General features: G+C 46.8%; 1 protein-coding gene across 1 annotated transcript in view; it reads right to left on the bottom strand.

Moving 5' to 3' along the window:
* The window catches only part of josd1 (Josephin domain containing 1), a 39338-nt gene extending 23899 nt beyond the window's left edge, over positions 1-15439 (bottom strand). The window contains exon 1 of the mRNA XM_033013508.1: positions 13754-15439. Within this exon, the coding sequence (XP_032869399.1) occupies positions 13754-13929 (176 nt within the window). The 5' untranslated portion in view covers positions 13930-15439. The remainder of the gene's footprint in view (positions 1-13753) is intronic.
* Between the last annotated feature and the right edge of the window lie 2724 nt (positions 15440-18163).

Raw genomic sequence — 18163 nt, 5'->3', positions numbered from 1 at the left:
GTGGTACAGGAGTCTGTAAACCGTGACCACCATGTTCAACAATAGCTTGAACACAACGCCAGAGTGATAGTCATACAGCAGTTACACAGGCCCTTCGTCCCATCTTACACCTGCCCACCAACATTCCCCAATCTGGATGCTGCCTGTCCCGCTGAGTTACTCCAGGATTTTGTGTCTATCTTCCTCAATCTACACTCGTCCTACCTGCCTGCGTTAGGCCCACGTCCCTTTAAACATTTCCTATGCACGCACATGCCCAAATATCAATTAAATGTTGTTATAGTACCCGTCTTAAATACCTCCTCTGGCAGCTCATATAGGGAACCGTATAGGAAGGGACTGCAGATGCTGGTTTAAACTGAAGATAGATACAAAACGCTGGAGTAACTCAGCGGGGCAGGCAGAATCTCTGGGGAGAAGGAATGGGCGACGTTTTGGGTCGAGACCCTTCTTCAGACTAGTCAGGGAAAGGGAAACGAGAGATATAGACCAGTCAGGGGAAAGGGAAACATATCTCGTCCCTGTCTCTCGTCTCCCTTTACCCTGACTAGTCTGAAGGGTCTCGACCCAAAACGCCACCCATTCCTTCTCTCCTGAGATGCTGCCTGTCCCACTGAGTTACTCTAGCATCTTATGTCTATCACAAAGGAAACCTTCAGTTTCCTACTAAATCTTTCCCCTCACAGCTTAAACCTTTATCCTCTGGTTTTTGATTCCCCTGCTCTGGGGAAAGGACTATGTGTCTTCATCCTATCTATTCCCCTCATGATTGGCTTCACCTTTATAAGATTACTCCTGTGCTCCAGGAGCCTGCCTAACCAATCAAGTATATACTTTGTTTAAGAAGGAACTGCAGATGCTGGAAAATCGAAGGTAGACAAAAATGCTGGAGAAACTCAGCGGGTGCGGCAGCATCTATGGAGCGAAGGAAATAGGCGACGTTTCGGGTTGAGACCCTTCTTCAGACTGATGTGGGGGGGGGGGGGGGGGGGGGAGGGGGGGGGGGGGGGAAGGGAAGAAGAAAGGAAGAGGCGGAGACAGTGGGCTGTAGGAGAGCTGGGAAGAGGAGTGGAAAGAAGGAGAAAGCAGGGACTACCTAAAATTGGAGGTCAATGTTCATACCGCTGGGGTGTAAACTACCCAAGCGAAATATGAGGTGCTGCTCCTCCAATTTACGGTGGGCCTCACTCTGACCATGGAGGAGGCCCAGGACAGAAAGGTCGGATTCGGAATGGGAGTGGGAGGTGAAGTGCTGAGCCACCGGGAGATCAGGTAGATTATTGCGAACCGAGCGGAGGTGTTGGGCGAGGCGATCGCCAAGCCTACGCTTGGTCTCACCGATGCGGAGCAGCTGACACCTAGAGCAGCCGATGCAATAGATGAGGTTGGAGGAGGTGCGGGTGAACCTCTGCCGCACCTGGAAAGACTGCTTGGGTCCTTGAATGGAGTCAAGGGGGGAGGTAAAGCGACAAGTGTAGCATTTCCTGCGGTTGCAAGGGAAAGTGCCAGGCGAGGGTGTGGTTTGGGTGGGAAGGGACGAATTGACCAGGGAGTTACGGAGGGAGCGGTCTCTGCGGAAAGCCGAAAGGGGAGGAGATGGGAAGATGCGGCTAGTGATGTGATCCCATTGGAGGTGGCGAAAATGTCGGAGGATTATTTGTTGTATGTGACGGCTGGTAGGGTGGAAGGCGAGGACAAGGGGGACTCTGCCCTTGTTACGAGTGGGGGGGGATGGGGAGTGAGAGCAGAGTTACGGGATATAGAAGAGACCCTGGTGAGACCCTCATCTATAGTCAAAGAGGGGAACCCCCGTTCCCTGAAGAATGAGGACATCTCCGATGCCCTGGTTTGGAACACCTCATCCTGGGTGCAGATGCGGTGTATATACTATGGGCTTTTTTCACTCAGTATTGGGGTTATTAATTTAATGAAGAAATGTTTATTATATATTATCAATGTGTATTGTGTTATGGACCTGTAACGTTGCTACAAGTAAGAATTTCATTGTTCTTTTGTCAGAACATTTGACGATTAAACATTCTCGACATTTGAATGTGAGAGACAAGGAGCAAAGCTCGCCCCAGCTGATGCCGAGGCAGCAGGATTAGACTCAAGAGTATTCTCTGAAATTGTATTCAGACATCGAGGGCTGGGAAAGAGGTAGAGCGGTAGACTAAGCTAATCCAGGAAATAAAGGCTCAATAGATTAATGCTTAGTAGGAAAAGCTCGGCAATTTTTAAGTAAACAATATAGAACATCATTGCCACAGACGGCTGTGTAGGCCAAGTCATTGGGTAGCTTTAAGGCGGAGATTGGCAGATTCTTGATTATAGACAATAGACAATAGGTTCAGGAGTAGGCCATTCGGCCCTTCGAGCCAGCACCGTTATTCAATGTGATCATGGCTGATCATCCCCAATCAATACCCCATTCCTGCCTTCTCCCCATATCCCATGACCGCTATTTTTAAGAGCCCTATCTAGCTCTCTTGAAAGCATCCAGAGAACCTGCCTCCACCGCCCTCTGAGACAGAGAATTCCACACTCACAACTCTCTGTGAGAAAAAGTGTTTCCTCGTCTCCGTTCTAAATGGCTTACTCCTCATTCTTAAATTGTGGCCCCTTGTTCTGAGTATCCCCTAGTAAGGGTATCAAAGAGGGAAGGCAGGAGAATGGGGTTGAGAGGGAAAGAAAGATCAGCCATGATTGAATGGTGGAGTAGACTAAATGTGCCCGACGGCCCAATTCTGTTCCTCTGATTTTTTAACTTATGAACAATGCAAAATATAGTGGAAAAAATCTAATTTTGAGTTTTAGAAAGAGTGTCAGACTTGAAGTGAGTGAAAGATCCTATGAGAAGTCTCATAGATTGAAACAGTGAAGACAGGCCCTTCGGCCAAATTTGCCCCCACCGGCCAACATGTCCCAGTTACACTAGTCCCACCTGCCCGCGTTTGGGCCATATCCCTTCAAACCTGTCCTATCAATGTAGCTGTCTAGTGTTGATTCAAGATTCAAGAGAGTTTATTGTCATGTGTCCCTGATAGGACAATGAAATTCTTGCCTTGCTTCAGCACAACAGAATTGACTACTATGTTGGATGGAAGAAATAAGAATTGCAGGAGTTGAAGAGTTCAAATCTTTATAGTACTTCACTGTTATCAATTTTTAGACAAGTAAAAATCTGTTACAATCTTCCTTTGTTAAGCCTTGCACAATATTTTTCCTAATAAATACTGACGTAAATTATTTATTCGGTATCTCAGCCATACAATCTGCCTCAGTGAGTAATTTATTTTCTGGTTTCTGATCTGCCCCACCTCTCCTCTTACAACACTCATTCACATGATGATAGAATAGTTTTAATATTTATTTATGTTTGCCACCAGTCCTTTTTTCCTGCTTTCAGCTTCACATTTCTTTTTTTAAGCCTTCCCTCTGAGTGCTCTGTAATAAGCCTGGTTCACACAAGCTGGTATCTGCAGTACCTTCCCTTTTTGGTTTAGTTTAGTTTAGAGCTACAGGCCGTTCGACCCACAAAAGGGTCGAGCCAGCGATCCCCATACACGCGCACTATTCTGCACACTTGGGACAATTTGTAATTTTTACCGAAGCCAATTAACCTACAAACCAGTACATATTTGGAGTGTGGGAGGAAACCGGAGCAACGTCCGAACTCCGTACAGACAGCTCCCCAGGTCGTCTCTGACGCTGAGGCAGCAACTCTACTGCTGTACCACCGTGCCGTCATATGCTGAGAGAATGGAGCGGCTAGGCTTGTACACTCTGGAGTTTAGGATGAGAGGGAATCTCATAGAAACATATAAGATTGTTAAGGGTTTGGACACACTAGAGGCAGGAAACATGTTCCCGATGTTGGGGGAGTCCAAAACCAGGACAGTTTAAGAATAAGGGGTAAGCCATTTAGAACGGAGACGAGGAAACACTTTTTTTCACAGCGAGTGAAATTCTCTGCCTCAGGTGGAGGCCGTTTCTCTGAATGCTTTCAAGAGAGAGCTAGATAGGGCTCTTAAAGATAGCGGAGTCAGGGGAGAAGGCAGGAACGGGGTACTGATTGAGGATGATCAGCCATGATCACACTCAATGGCGGTGCTGGCTCAAAGGGCCGAATGGCCTACTCCTGCACCTATTGTCTATTGACTATTGTCTATTGACTTCTGTTGCACTTTGATCTGGTTTTACTTTTCATGAGTTAAGAGGGAATCAAGAGTGTTTAATTGTCATCTGTACCAAAAACAGAACAATTTAATTAATACTTGCAGCGGCCTATTATCAGGCTGCTTGTTATCAGTCAACTGAACCATCCTATCACCGAGCAGTCCTGATCCATCATCTACCCCATTGGAGACCCTCGGAATATCTTTAATCGGACCTTACTGGACTTTATCTTGAACTAAATGTTATTATCTTTATCCTGTATCTGTACACTGTGGACAGTTCTATTGTAATCATGAATATCATTTCCGCTGACTGGAAAGCATGCAACAACAAGCTTTTCATTGTACCTCACTACACGTGGCAATAAACTACACTGTACACCAACACCCGTAGATAACATATTATAAACAAAAATTGGAATTAAAATAACCCCAAAACTAGAGCAATAATAATAAATTTAAATAAATTATTAAATGCAAAACCAGGGCAAAAAAAGTCAGAAGCTCTTATTTCTACCAAAGGCAGTTCATAGGTTAGTGTTGTATAGTGTTCAAGAGCCTGATGGTGAAGGGAAGAAGCTATTCTTCAACCTGGTGGTCACGGTTTTCAGACTAATATAGTTAACATAATATACAAAACAAATTCAACAAGTTGAAAAGAACAATCATTGCAAAAAGCCCAAAGTCCTCAGTTTGTAGTTTATAGTTTTAGTTAGTGTTGAAGAGCCTGATGGTTGTTGGGAAGAAGCTGTTCTTGAACCAGCTAATGTGGGACTGTATCTAAACTGTAGCTAAAACATCCCCACCTTTAAAAGCCTCTCATTGTTCAATTTGGTTTCCCCAGCCGAAGTTTAACTCCAATTTGCATAGACCAAAGTCCATCAAAATGAACCCTTTTCTAATCGACTAGTTTTACCTTTGAGGGGACCATATTGTTATCTATAATTATTCTAAAGCTTATGATATCATAATCACCGTTTCTTAGATGCCTCCACACTGATCAATTTGGCCCTCTTCATTTCCCAGAACAGGGGCGGCATAGTGGCGCAGCAGTTGAGTTGCTGCCTTACAGCGCCAGAGACCTGGGTTCGATCGTGACTAGGTGTTGTCTGTACGGAGTTAGTACATTCTCCCTGTGACCACGTGGGTTTTCTCCGGGTTCTTCCCACTCTCCAAAGACATACAGGTTTGTTGGTTCAGTAAAGTTGTAAAATTGTCCCTAGTGTGTAGGGTAGTGCTAGTGGCCAGGGTGATCGCTGGTCAATAGACAATAGACAATAGATGCAGGAGTAGGCCATTCGGCCCTTCGAGCCAGCACCACCATTCAATGTGATCATGGCTGATCATCCCCAATCAGTACCCCGTTCCTGCCTTCTCCTCATATCCCCTGACCCCGCTATCTTTAAATAGGCAATAGATTTACAGTAATGCTCGGTAGAATCAACAGTCTTTGTATACACAGGCATGGTGGGGCGAAGGGCCTATTTCCACGCTATATCCCTAAAATCTTATTGAACCACACAAAAAAATCCCCATCAAGAAAGTTCCTTTGAAAACACTTCAGCAACACTATCCCACTTTCCCCCTTGCGTTGTCATGGTCTATGCTGGAAACATTTGTAACTACTTGGACTTTTGCACGTCTTTGCAAGTTTCCTGCAACATCATTCCCACTTGTTGGGGCTTTCACCAGCCTCTTTCATAGAAACATAGAAACATAGAAATTAGGTGCAGGAGTAGGCCATTCGGCCCTTCGAGCCTGCACCGCCATTCAATATGATCATGGCTGATCATCCAACTCAGTATCCCGTACCTGCCTTCTCTCCATACCCTCTGATCCCCTTAGCCACAAGGGCCACATCTAACTCCCTCTTAAATATAGCCAATGAACTGGCCTCGACTACCCTCTGTGGCAGAGAGTTCCAGAGATTCACCACTCTCTGTGTGAAAAAAGTTCTTCTCATCTCGGTTTTAAAGGATTTCCCCCTTATCCTTAAGCTGTGACCCCTTGTCCTGGACTTCCCCAACATCGGGAGCAATCTTCCTGCATCTAGCCTGTCCAACCCCTTAAGAATTTTATACGTTTCTATAAGGTCCCCTCTCAATCTCCTAAATTCTAGAGAGTATAAACCAAGTCTATCCAATCTTTCTTCATAAGACAATCCTGACATCACAGGAATCAGTCTGGTGAACCTTCTCTGCACTCCCTCTATGGCAATAATGTCCTTCCTCTGATTTGGAGACCAAAACTGTACGCAATACTCCAGGTGTGGTCTCACCAAGACCCTGTACAACTGCAGTAGAACCTCCCTGCTCCTATACTCAAATCCTTTTGCTATGAAAGCTAACATACCATTTGCTTTCTTCACTGCCTGCTGCACCTGCATGCCTACTTTCAATGACTGGTGTACCATGACACCCAGGTCTCGCTGCATCTCCCCTTTTCCTAGTCGGCCACCATTTAGATAATAGTCTGCTTTCCTGTTTTTGCCACCAAAATGGATAACCTCACATTTATCCACATTATACTGCATCTGCCAAACATTTGCCCACTCACCCAGCCTATCCAAGTCACCTTGCAGTCTCCTGGCATCCTCCTCACAGCTAACACTGCCCCCCAGCTTAGTGTCATCCGCAAACTTTGAGATATTGCCTTCAATTCCCTCATCCAGATCATTAATATATATTGTAAATAGCTGGGGTCCCAGCACTGAGCCTTGCGGTACCCCACTAGTCACTGCCCGCCATTGTGAAAAGGACCCGTTTACTCCTACTCTTTGCTTCCTGTTTGCCAGCCAGTTCTCTATCCACATCAATACTGAACCCCCAATGCCGTGTGCTTTCCTTTCATACGATTACTATTCTCTTTGTAATTCACTATGCCTCCAAGATTTGCGTCGCCACAAATATAGAACAGAATAGTCTCAGTGCAGTTGCACCTCTATTGTTTCTCAATTCCAAATACGCACGTTCTATCCTTGATCATTCCAGGACATCCTCTCTCCAGCGATTTTTCTCGTGCAATCCCGCCACGCCTCCTTCTTCCTTCCCTTCCCCATTTTTGTCGAACAACTTGTATCCAGGAATACTATAGAGTTTGTGTTTTTTTTAGCTTCTGCTTTGTTATTGGGACAATATTATAACCTCAATGTCTCTGCAACTTCCCAATCCTGTCTGGTACAGTTCTTGTTTACCAGCACTGTAAATGGAACTCAGACCTTCTCATCCTCTCTCAGTCCAGTTTTACTTTGCTTTAGAGATATAGCGCGGAAACAGGCCCTTCGGCCCACAGAGTCCGCTAGGACCAGCAATCACCCTGTACTCCGGCACTATGGACATTCGGGGCGATTTCCAATTTTACCGAAGCCAATTAACCTACAAATCCTAAGGATTTGGTCTCCATTTGTCGACTTCTTACAAGCATATGGTGCAACACAAACGTAGAAATGATCCGTTTCAGGATTGGGTGAATGGTGGTCAAGAATAATAAATAGCTCTCCCCTTTATTCTACTGCTTTCTACCTCTTCTTCTATTCTTTCTATTTTCTTTCTTCTCTCCTTTTCTTTTTCTCATTTTCTGATATCACACACTTCTCTATTTCTTTTCTATTCTCTTTCTGTCTCCTTTTTATTGTTAAAATAAAAAAATAAGAAGCTGTACATGAACTGTAACATGTCAATTTATACCTACGGTACCATATTATTGTACTTACTTCTAATAAAAATAAAACAAATAATTTTTTTTAAAAAACCAACAAATCTGTACGTCTCTGCAGTGTGGGAGGAAACCGGAATACCCAGAGAAAACCCACGTGGTCACATGGAGAACATATAAACTCCATACAGACAGCACCCACGGTCAGGATCCAACCCGAATCTCTGGCGCTATATGGCAGCAACTCTACAGTTGAGTCACAGCTGCCCAGTTCTGTCCAACGCTTTTTAAACACAGGATGAAGGGTCCCAACCTGAAACGTGTACTGAGGTACTGTGAAAAGCTTTGTCTTGCGTGCTATCCAGTCAGCGGAAAGACTCGAACTGATTACAATTGAGCTGTCCACAGTGTACAGATACAGGATAAAGAGAATTACGTTTAGTGCAAGATGAAGTCCAGTAAAGTCAGAATAAAAATAGTCCAATGGTCTCCAATGAGGCCAATGGTAGCTTTGGACCACTCTCTAGTTGTTGAGAGGGTGGTTCAGTTGCTTGATAACAGCCGGGAAGAAACTGTTCCCAAATCTGGTGGGATGCGTTTTCACACTTCTGTACATCTTGCTTGATGGGAGAGGGGAGAAGAGGGAGTGACCGGGTTGAGACTGGTCCTTGATTATATTTGTGACCTTGCCTTGGTAGCGTGAGGTATAGATGGAGTCAATGGAAGGGAGGTGGGTTTGGGAACTGCTCTGCCCAGGACGAAGGCTCTGCCGAGAGTAGTGTGTTCGGCCGAACGCACTATGGGAACTACACTCGCCCCCCTGCAGGAACTATACATCAGAAGGTGCAAATCCAGAGCCAACAAGATCATGGGGGACCCCTTCCACCCCAGCAACAGACTGTTCCAGCTGCTACAGTCAAGTAAACGCCTCCGTTGCCATGCTGTGAAAACGGAGAGGGTGAGAAGGAGTTTCTTCCCAGAGGCCATTACTACTGGCAATGCTTCTGATAGTCCCTATCTCACCAGGGACTAACTCACTGTACCAATTTACTGTTGTGAGGTGTCTTTTTAAAATTGCTGTTTCTTCTTTTTTTTTCTCCCACAAATATGTAATTACTGATTCTGTTCCATTCTGTTTTGTAGTTTTGTTTGCACAATCGGCAAGCATTGCCACTTTTCATTTCACTGCACGTCTCGTATGCTTATGTGACGAATAGAATTGACTTGATAAACTTGACTTGGTTTGTGTGATGGTCTGGGCTGCGTCCACAATTCTCTGCAATTTCTTGCGGTCCTGGATGGAGCTATTCCCAAATCATGATTGTGATTCATTCCGATAGAGTGCCACTGGCCCGCTGAATTACATTTGTAATGCGGCAAGGCGACTGGGGGCGGTGGGAAATAATGAGAGAAATGCGTGCGCACTGGGAGTGAGGGCAAGATGCAAATGGGAACGATGTTGAAATGGTTGACTGTGCTAGTAGTCACCACAGCCTCAGATATCAAATCAGAGACTGCGTCAATACTTGGTTTACTTTTTAGAGATAAGTATCCAAAGAAACAGTACTATATCTGCAAGAATTACGTGAGCACAATAATATAATGCAGCCCGGAAGAGAGAAAAACAAAGGCCTTCAGAGAGGATTAATCAAAATAAAATTGTATTCAAAATGACACCATCCAGGAAGGCAATACCATTAGTTAATAAATGCTTGGTTAAAGCAGCCGGGCTTTGGGATCTTACACAAGAAAGTGGAGCATAGTCAAGATTAGGGTCTTGCCCAATTAGGCAAGCTGCCATTGCATGGGTGAAAGGAGTAGCGAGTACATAGGAATCCAATTTGGAGGAACGTTGACGAGTTCTACAGAAGGTACAGGCACAGTGGCACAGCGGTAACGTTGCTGCCTTACAGCGCCAGAGACCCGGGTTCAATCCTGACAACAGGTGCTATCTGTACGGAGTTTGCACGCTCTCCGTGTGATGGTGTGGGTTTTCTCCGGTTGCTCCGGTTTCCACCTACATCCCAAAGACGTGCAGGTGTATAGACAATATAGGTTAATTGGCTTCTGTAAACAGTCCCTAGTGTGTAGGATAGAACTAGTGTGTACATGTGATCGCTGGTCGGCAGAGACAATAGACAATAGGTGCAGAAGTAGGCCATTCGGCCCTTCGAGCCAGCACCGCCATTCAACGTGATCAAGGCTGATCATCCCCAATCAGTACCCCGTTCCTACCTTCTCCTCATATCCCCTATCTTTATGAGCCCCATCTAGCTCTCTCTTGAAAGCATCCAGAGAACTGGCCTCCACCGCCCTCTGAGGCAGAGAATTCCATAAACTCACAACTCTCTGTGAGAAAAAGTGTTTCCTCATCTCCGTTCTAAATGGCTTACCCCTTATTCTTAAACTGTGGCCTGCTTCCACGCTGTAACTCTAAAAACTAAAACTAAACTGAGGAAGTGAATTACAGGGGTGGCGGAGGCCTGAAAAAGCAAGAATGCTAAATCTCTGGTGTCAAAAGTCAAGAGTGTTTTAATGTCATATGTCCCAAAACGGAACCATGACATTTTTACGTGCAGCAGCACAAGAGGTATGTAAACATAGTCTGGATGCGGGGAAGTAGTGCTCATTCAAAGAATAGCATGATGAATGCTCAGCACCCAGAACGCATGGGTTGTCTTTTTAGCTGAGTTTATTTACAGAGGCTGGCAGTCGGAAAGATTGCATCAAAATAATTGAATTTGGAACGCAAGTTTCAACAACAGATGGGTGGAGGTTGGGATGGAGATAGAATGATGTGCTGGTGAACTGCGGCAAACTTCGTATGGCACAACTAGGTCTACAGCTCATGTACAAGATGGAGGTCTACTCTGGCTGGGCCAGATGAGGTGCTTCTGTGGTGTTGTTTCCTCAGTATACGAAATTTAGAAGGACAAAGGGCATCAAAATTACCATACCGACAAATTCTCCTTCATGTCCTACATCATTACCGACTTGGAAAGTTTGCACCATTTCCTTGCTCTTGCTGGATCTAAAATCTGGCCCTTATTCTGCAATAGTGTTTCGGGAGCACCTTCACTAACATGAACTGCAGGGTTTAAGGTGGCACTCCACCCTCTCCCTTCTCCCCTCTCCCATCAGGCAAGAGGTTCAGTAGTATGAAGACGCACACCTCCAGATTCAGGGACAGTTTCTTCTCAGCCGTTATCAGGCAACTGAATCATCCTATCACCAACTAGAGAGAGGCCCTAAGCCTCATTGGAGACCCATTGACTATCTTTAAGGGGAGGGGGTGGAGGGGAGAGGGAGGTGGCCGAGAGGGAGGGTTAGAACATGCGGGAATAAGGATAGAATAATAAAAGAGAAGGAAGGAGAGTGTATGGGGATGGAAAAATTCAGGGAAGGAGAGCAAAAAGATAATATCTCTTTCTTTGAGGAATTCTGTTTTCGAAGGAGTGCTCCAAGATGCCTTGGGGTCATTGCTCTCTGTCACAGGCACAATATGTGCTTTGTCATTCATAATTTGCTAAAAAAGAAGGTACTGACTAAACACAATCACAAGCAGAACGAAATGGACAGTAGTAGGAAAAACAAGAACCTTTTTATGTTGGTAATCTGAAAATAAAGTTTTTTTAAATGAGGATGTTGCCAGGACTTGAAGGCCTGAGCTATTGGGAAACATTGGACGAGGACTGAAGTGTGATCTTATAGAGGTGCATAAAATCATAATGGGAATAGATAGTAGACTAAAATGGTGGAGAAACTCAGCGGGTGAGGCAGCATCTATGGAGCGAAGGAAATAGGCAACGTTTCGGGTCAACACTTGGATAGTCCCTGGTGGACTCTTCGGAAGGTACAAGATACTAACACGCAGACAAACATGGCCAGAGTGAGGCCCACCGTAAATTGGAGGAGCAGCACCTCATATTTTGCTTGGGCAGTTTACACCCCAATGGTATAAACATTGACCTCTAATTTTAAGTAGTCCCTGTTTTCTCCTCCCCTTCCCAGCTCTCCCACAGCCCACTGTCTCCGCCTCTTCCTTTCTTCCCCCCCCCCCCCACCCCCACATCAGTCTGAAGGAGGGTCTCGACCCGAAACGTCGCCTATTTCCTTCGCTCCATCGATGCTGCCTCACCCGCTGAGTTTCTCCACCATTTTTGTCTACCTTCGTTTTTCCAGCATCTGCAGTTCCTTCTTAAACATGGGAATAGATAGGGTAACTGCGCAGAGTCTTTTACCCACACCGGGAGAATCAAAAACCAGAAGCCATAGCTTTGAGGTGAGAGGGGCAAGATTTAATTTGACCCCGAGGAGCAGCTTTTCGCGGGTGGTCGGTATATGGAACGAGCTGCCAGAGGAGATAGGTAGGTACTATAATAGCATTTAAAAACACACTTGGACAGGTACATGGATAACACTTTTGGATGGATATAATCCGAACGCAGACATATCGGACAAACTTCGATGGGGCATCATAGTCGGAATGGACAAGTTTGGCCGAAAGGCCTGTTTCTGTGCTGTATGACTCTGATAAAGAAAAACAGTTTTCCTTCTCTACAACCTGTATCAAACCCTTCCGAGACAATCAGAAAAACCTTAAACCAAACGACGACTGCTAACATTTAGTCCATAAGGAACTGTGTGCTTGTTTAGGCCACAAGCCATAGGCGAACATTCAGGCCATTCGGCCCATTAAGCCTGCTCCACCATTCTATCACGGCTGATCTATCTTTCCCTCTCAACTCCATTCTCCTGACTTCTCCCCATAGCCTTTGACACCTGTACTGATCAAGAACCTATCAATCTCCACTTTAAAAATACCCAATGGCTTTGCCTCCACCGTCATCTGCGGCAATGAATTCCACAGATTTAACTTCCTCTGGCCAAAGAAACTCCTCAGCGACAAAAAATGCTGGAGTAACTCAGCGGGACAGGCAGCATCTCTGGAGAAAAGGAATGGGTGACGTTTCGGGTCGAGACCCTTCTTCAGTCTGAACTAAAATACGTGCAGATTGTGAACCACCCATTTACACTAATATGACATTAAATCAAATCTCTCAGTCAGAAGAAGGGCCTCGACCCGAAACGTCACTCGTTCCTTCTCTCCAGAGATGCTGCCTGTCCCGCTGAGGTTTAAACCAGCATCTGCAGTTCCTTCCGACAAGTAAATAAATTCCTCCTCATCTCCATTCTAGAGGTACGTCCTTTTATTCTGATGTTGTGGCCTCTGGTCCTTGACTCTCCCACTAGTGGAGACATCCTGTCCACTTCCACTCTATCTAGGCCTTTCATTATTCAGGAGGTTTCAATGAGGTCCCCCTCATCCTTCTAAACTCCAGTGATTACAGGCCCTGTGCCAAAAAACACTCCACATACGTTAACCCAATAAACATCGGGATCTTTGTCTTTGATTACTAGCTATGTGTTCTATAACACCCACCCTACATAGCAGATAGAAAGAATATCAGCTCAAAATCTTATCCAGCAAAAAAAAAAGACAGCCCTTTCAGCTCAATCCTCCTAAACTACCACACTAAACCTACATCATTAGCTCGCCCCAGGATGGAATTCAAACCTACCATCTTGTACCTCAAAATGTGTAGGAATGAACTGCAGATGCTGGTTTATATCAAAGGTAGACACAAAATGCTGAACTCAGCGGGACATCTCTGGAGAGAAGGAATGGGTGACGTTTCGGGTTGAGAAGTCTGAAGAAGGGTCTCGACTCGAAACGTCACCCATTCCTTCTCCCCAGAGATGCTGCGTGTTACTCCAGGATTTTTGTGTCTATCTTCTACCTCAACCTCCCACCAAACCAGGGTCATATTAACCCGAACATAAGTATTGCCCAACAACTCCACGGTTTAATCCACAGTACACTAGGACAGAGTGACATATTTTCCGCCTGTTTCAAGTACCTCTGGAAAATCTCCTGCAGTGTGTCTCTGGTGAATGCTCTCCCGTCCTGGAAGACATTGTTGAGAGCATGAAGTGCACACAACTCTCTTCTCTGCTTCTCGTGGTAAATCAAAGCGGGCGGCTGCACATCAGAGTCCAGTTTCAACTTATCTCCTTTCCAAGGGACACAGCTCATTTTTCAGTTCAGCAAAACGAACTGTCTTAAACGTGGTCAAGCCTCAAGAAAAAGTACACCCTGAGCTCAGTTCACATGCCAGGTCCCTTATAGTCATGTCAAGACTTCTGAGCGTCAGGTATCTTCGCAACTCCGTAACAATCAAATTCAAACAAAAGCTGTGACATTCAAATGATTTGCAATGGTTACTTCCTGGTTCTTGAAAATATACTGTACGATTCCAATGAAGAAAGGTCAGGAAAATGGGAGAATCGTTTAAGGACACTTTCTTCCTACAAATAGAACACTTTGAAGACAAACGTCAGTGTTTTGTTCCAGCCATTCCAATGTGATATTTATAATCTCTCGATAAGCCTCAACTTTTGCCGCAAGAACATTCTTGGTTCTAGAGGGATCGGTCTTTCTGGTTGCATTCTTCTTAGATCTTCAGATCATCCCACAGATCTCTCTCTCCTGTGCATTCGTGCTTGTTCCAGACATGTCCTGCAATTTCAACAGGATGCTCCTGGTAGCCTCAGCACCCCTGCGATTTCCCCTCCTGCACTTTAAGAATCACTGTTCCTGCCCCCCACACAGCCTCTATATCCTGGGAACTGTGCTGACTGTACACTCCTTGCTCTAGTAATGACTCCAAGGATTATCCTTCCACCTTGTGAATCACTCTGGGGACCCCCTCCCCTGAAAATTGCTTTGGGGACCCCCTTCCCCCTTGAAAATCACTCCGGGGACCCCCTTCTCCCCTGAAGCTGACTGGGGTTCCCTCCTCTCCCCTAAACAAATCACTCTGGGACCCAGCTCTCTCCTGGCAATCACTCTGAAGAACCCCTTCTCCCCTCAGAATTACTCTGGTTCCCTCCTCTCCCCAACGATCAGTTTGAGGACCACCCCCCACCCCCTCTCACCCTTGGTATCACTCTGGGGACCGCTCTCTGACTTGGATACAAACTCTGGAGACCCCTACCTCCTCTGCTATCACTCTGGGGACCCCTCTCTGGCTTGGGTAAAAATCTGGAGACCCCCCCCCCGCCTCTGTTATCACGCCTGGGGACCCCCCTCTCCCCTGCTTTCACTCTGGGACCTCCTGTACCCCCTCAGATTAACTGTGGGTCCCCACTGCCCTGGGAACTACAATGGGATCCTCCTCTGCTCCATGACCAACAACACTGGGGAGCTTTTTCTCTAGTTTGGGGCAACACACTGCGATGGCGGCTATTGCCAAGGATTGCCCCCCACTCCTCTTGAGCTTTAAGATCCACCAGCGTCCCGGGGTCGGCTGCGAGCTGGGACCCTGCTGTGCGTCGTCTCCCTCTCCAGTTCTATCGGCAGCAAACAAACTCCAGTCCCCCTTCCGCGTCTCCAACAGTCGAGTACGGGCCGACGGTCGGACGGAGCCTCCGCAGGAGAAGTTAAAGGACCGAGTCCTCCGGGCATCGAACACCACACACACACACGGACAACCCGCTCCGCTCGCCGCGCCACCGCCGTCTGTGCACTACGTCACCCCCTACACACGGCCGCCGTGACGTCACCCCGGGGTGGGAAGCATCGCGGCACCCAGCGCGCTGGCGTCATCGCGCAGACCACCCCCAAACCACCCAGCGCGCTGGCGTCATCGCGCAGACCACCCCCCCAAACCAAAGATCTTCGAGCTCTGCTCTAAGATCTTTGCCCCACACCACCCAGCGCGCTGGCGTCATCGCGCAGACCACCCCCCCAAACCACCCAGCGCGCTGGCGTCATCGCGCAGACCACCCCCCCAAACCACCCAGCGCGCTGGCGTCATCGCGCAGACCACCCCCCCAAACCAAAGATCTTCGAGCTCTGCTCCGCAAGAAATGCAACACCTGTCCCTTCACCTCCCCCCTCGACTCCATTCAAGGACCCAAGTTCCAGGTGCGACAAAGGTTCACCTGTATCTCCTCCAACCTCATCCACTTCATCCGCTGCTCTAGATGCCAGCTGATTTACATCAGGGAGACTAAGCGGAGGTTGGGCGATCGTTTCGCCGAACACCTCCGCTCAGTCCGCAATAACCTACCTGAACTCCCGGTGGCTCAGCACTTCAACTCCCCCTCCCATTCCCAATCCGACCTCTCTGTCCTGGGTCTCCTCCATTGCCAGAGTGAGCACCAGCGGAAATTGGAGGAACAGCACCTCATATTCCGCCTGGGGACCTTGCGTCCGGATGGCATTAACATTGAATTCTCCCAATTTTGCTAGTCCTTGCTGTCTCCTCCCCTTCCTTAACCCTCTAGCTGTCTCCTCCCACCCTCCTACCCGCCCGCCCTCGGGCTCCTCCTCCTCCCCCTTTTTCCTTCCTTCTCCCCCCCACCCCCCATCAGTCTGAAGAAGGGTTTCGGCCCGGAACGTCGCCTATTTCCTTCGCTCCATAGATGCTGCTGCACCCGCTGAGTTTCTCCAGCAATTTTGTGTACCTTCTGCTCTAAGATCTTTGCCCCAAACCACCCAACGCGCTGGCATCATCGCGCAAACCACCCCCCAACCACCCAGCGCGCTGGAGTCATCGCGCAAGCCACCCCCAAACCACCCAGCGCGCTGGCGTCATCGCATCCCGCCACCCCCCTACTGGCCCTCCTTGGGATTGCTGCCCCATTCAAGAGGCCAAGAGTCAAAAAAGAAGGGGAAGACAAGGTGGTTGACAGTCACTTTTATCTGCAGTTCCTTCTTAAACACTGTCATTATCATATGTCCCAGATAGAACAATGACATTGTTGTCATGTGGACTCTGTAGAATTCTCTGCATCAGAGGGCGGTGGAGGCAGGTTCTCTGTATGCTTTCAAGAGAGAGCTAGATAGGGCTCTTAAAGATAGTGGAGTCAGGGGATATGGGGAGAAGGCAGGAACGGGGTACTGATTGGGGATGATCAGCCATGATCACATTGAATGGTGGTGCTGGCTCGAAGGGCAGAATGGCCTACTCCTGCACCTATTGTCTATTGTCTATTGACATTCGTACTTGCAGCAGCACAACAGAATGCTGGAGTATTGCAGCAGCATCTGAACCTATATGTCTGGAGTAACTCAGCGGGTCAGGCACAAAATGCTGGAGTAACTCAGCGGGTCAGGCAGCCTCACTGGAGAAAATGGATAGGGGTCGAGACCCTTCTCTTCAGAATGAGAGCAGGGGAGAGGGGAAGAAACCAGGGGTAAGAAAAGTACACAGGCCAAATGATGAAAGGTATGCAAAAGGACAAATCAAAGCCATCAACTAGTATCAAGGAAAGGTGGAGCCCACAATGGCCCATTGTTGGCTGCGGAGTTGATAACAAGTGGATACAAACAGTGAAACTAAGCAGAACGACACTGAAACTAGTAGGTCGACTGGGGTGGGGGAGGGACGGAGAGAGAGGGAATGCAAGGGTTATTTGAAGTTAGAGAAATCAATATTCATATCACTGAGTTGTCAGCTGCCCAAGCAATTTGCGTTTGGCCTCATTTTGACAGTGGAGAAACCCAGGACAGAAAGGTCAGTATGGGAATGGGGATTAAAGTGTTTAAAATCGTGTAGGCCAAGGGGGACTGAGCAAAGGTGTTCAGCGAAACGATCGCCCCGTCTGCGTTTCGTCTCACCGATATATAGGAATCCACACCTAGAATAGCAGATACAGTTGCTCCTCATCTACGGTATCCGCTGATCTAGGTGTGGACTCCTAAATGTCGTCGAGGGTCATAGGGCTGGAGGAGGCTGCAAAGGATTTAAGAACATGGAATCATATTTGGTGCACATCAGCAAGCACCTACAGAAAATAATGAGGCAATGACAAAAACAACAAATTCACAAAGTGATGGAGTAACTCAGCTATCCACGTTCTCCAGAAATGCTACCTAACCCACTGAGTTAGTACAGCACTAAAAAAATAGTTTATCTGGCCATAATTGTATTGCTTATTGTGAACTCTTACTATGTATCGATTGACTGCCACATTTTTTACTTTATATCCAAGACAACAATTCACGTGTATGTCTGCTTCCAAGATGACGTCCAACCAGCCGACTATTTGCGTGCTAGCCACAGAAGCAGCTCTACAATCACATATTACAATTGCTCCACACAATCTCTAGTCTAACAGCAACATTTCTTACTTTAACTATGATCTTCTTAAACTCCTCTCAGTTGGCTTTACCTTGCACTAAACGCAATTCCCTCATCATGTATCTAGATTAGATTAGATTATTCCTTTAATAATCCTTTTCAGGAAATTACAGTGCCACG

Source organism: Amblyraja radiata, chromosome 38, assembly GCF_010909765.2.
Source record: "Amblyraja radiata isolate CabotCenter1 chromosome 38, sAmbRad1.1.pri, whole genome shotgun sequence".
Lineage (NCBI taxonomy): Eukaryota > Metazoa > Chordata > Chondrichthyes > Rajiformes > Rajidae > Amblyraja > Amblyraja radiata.
This window is presented reverse-complemented; position numbering and strand designations above follow the sequence as displayed.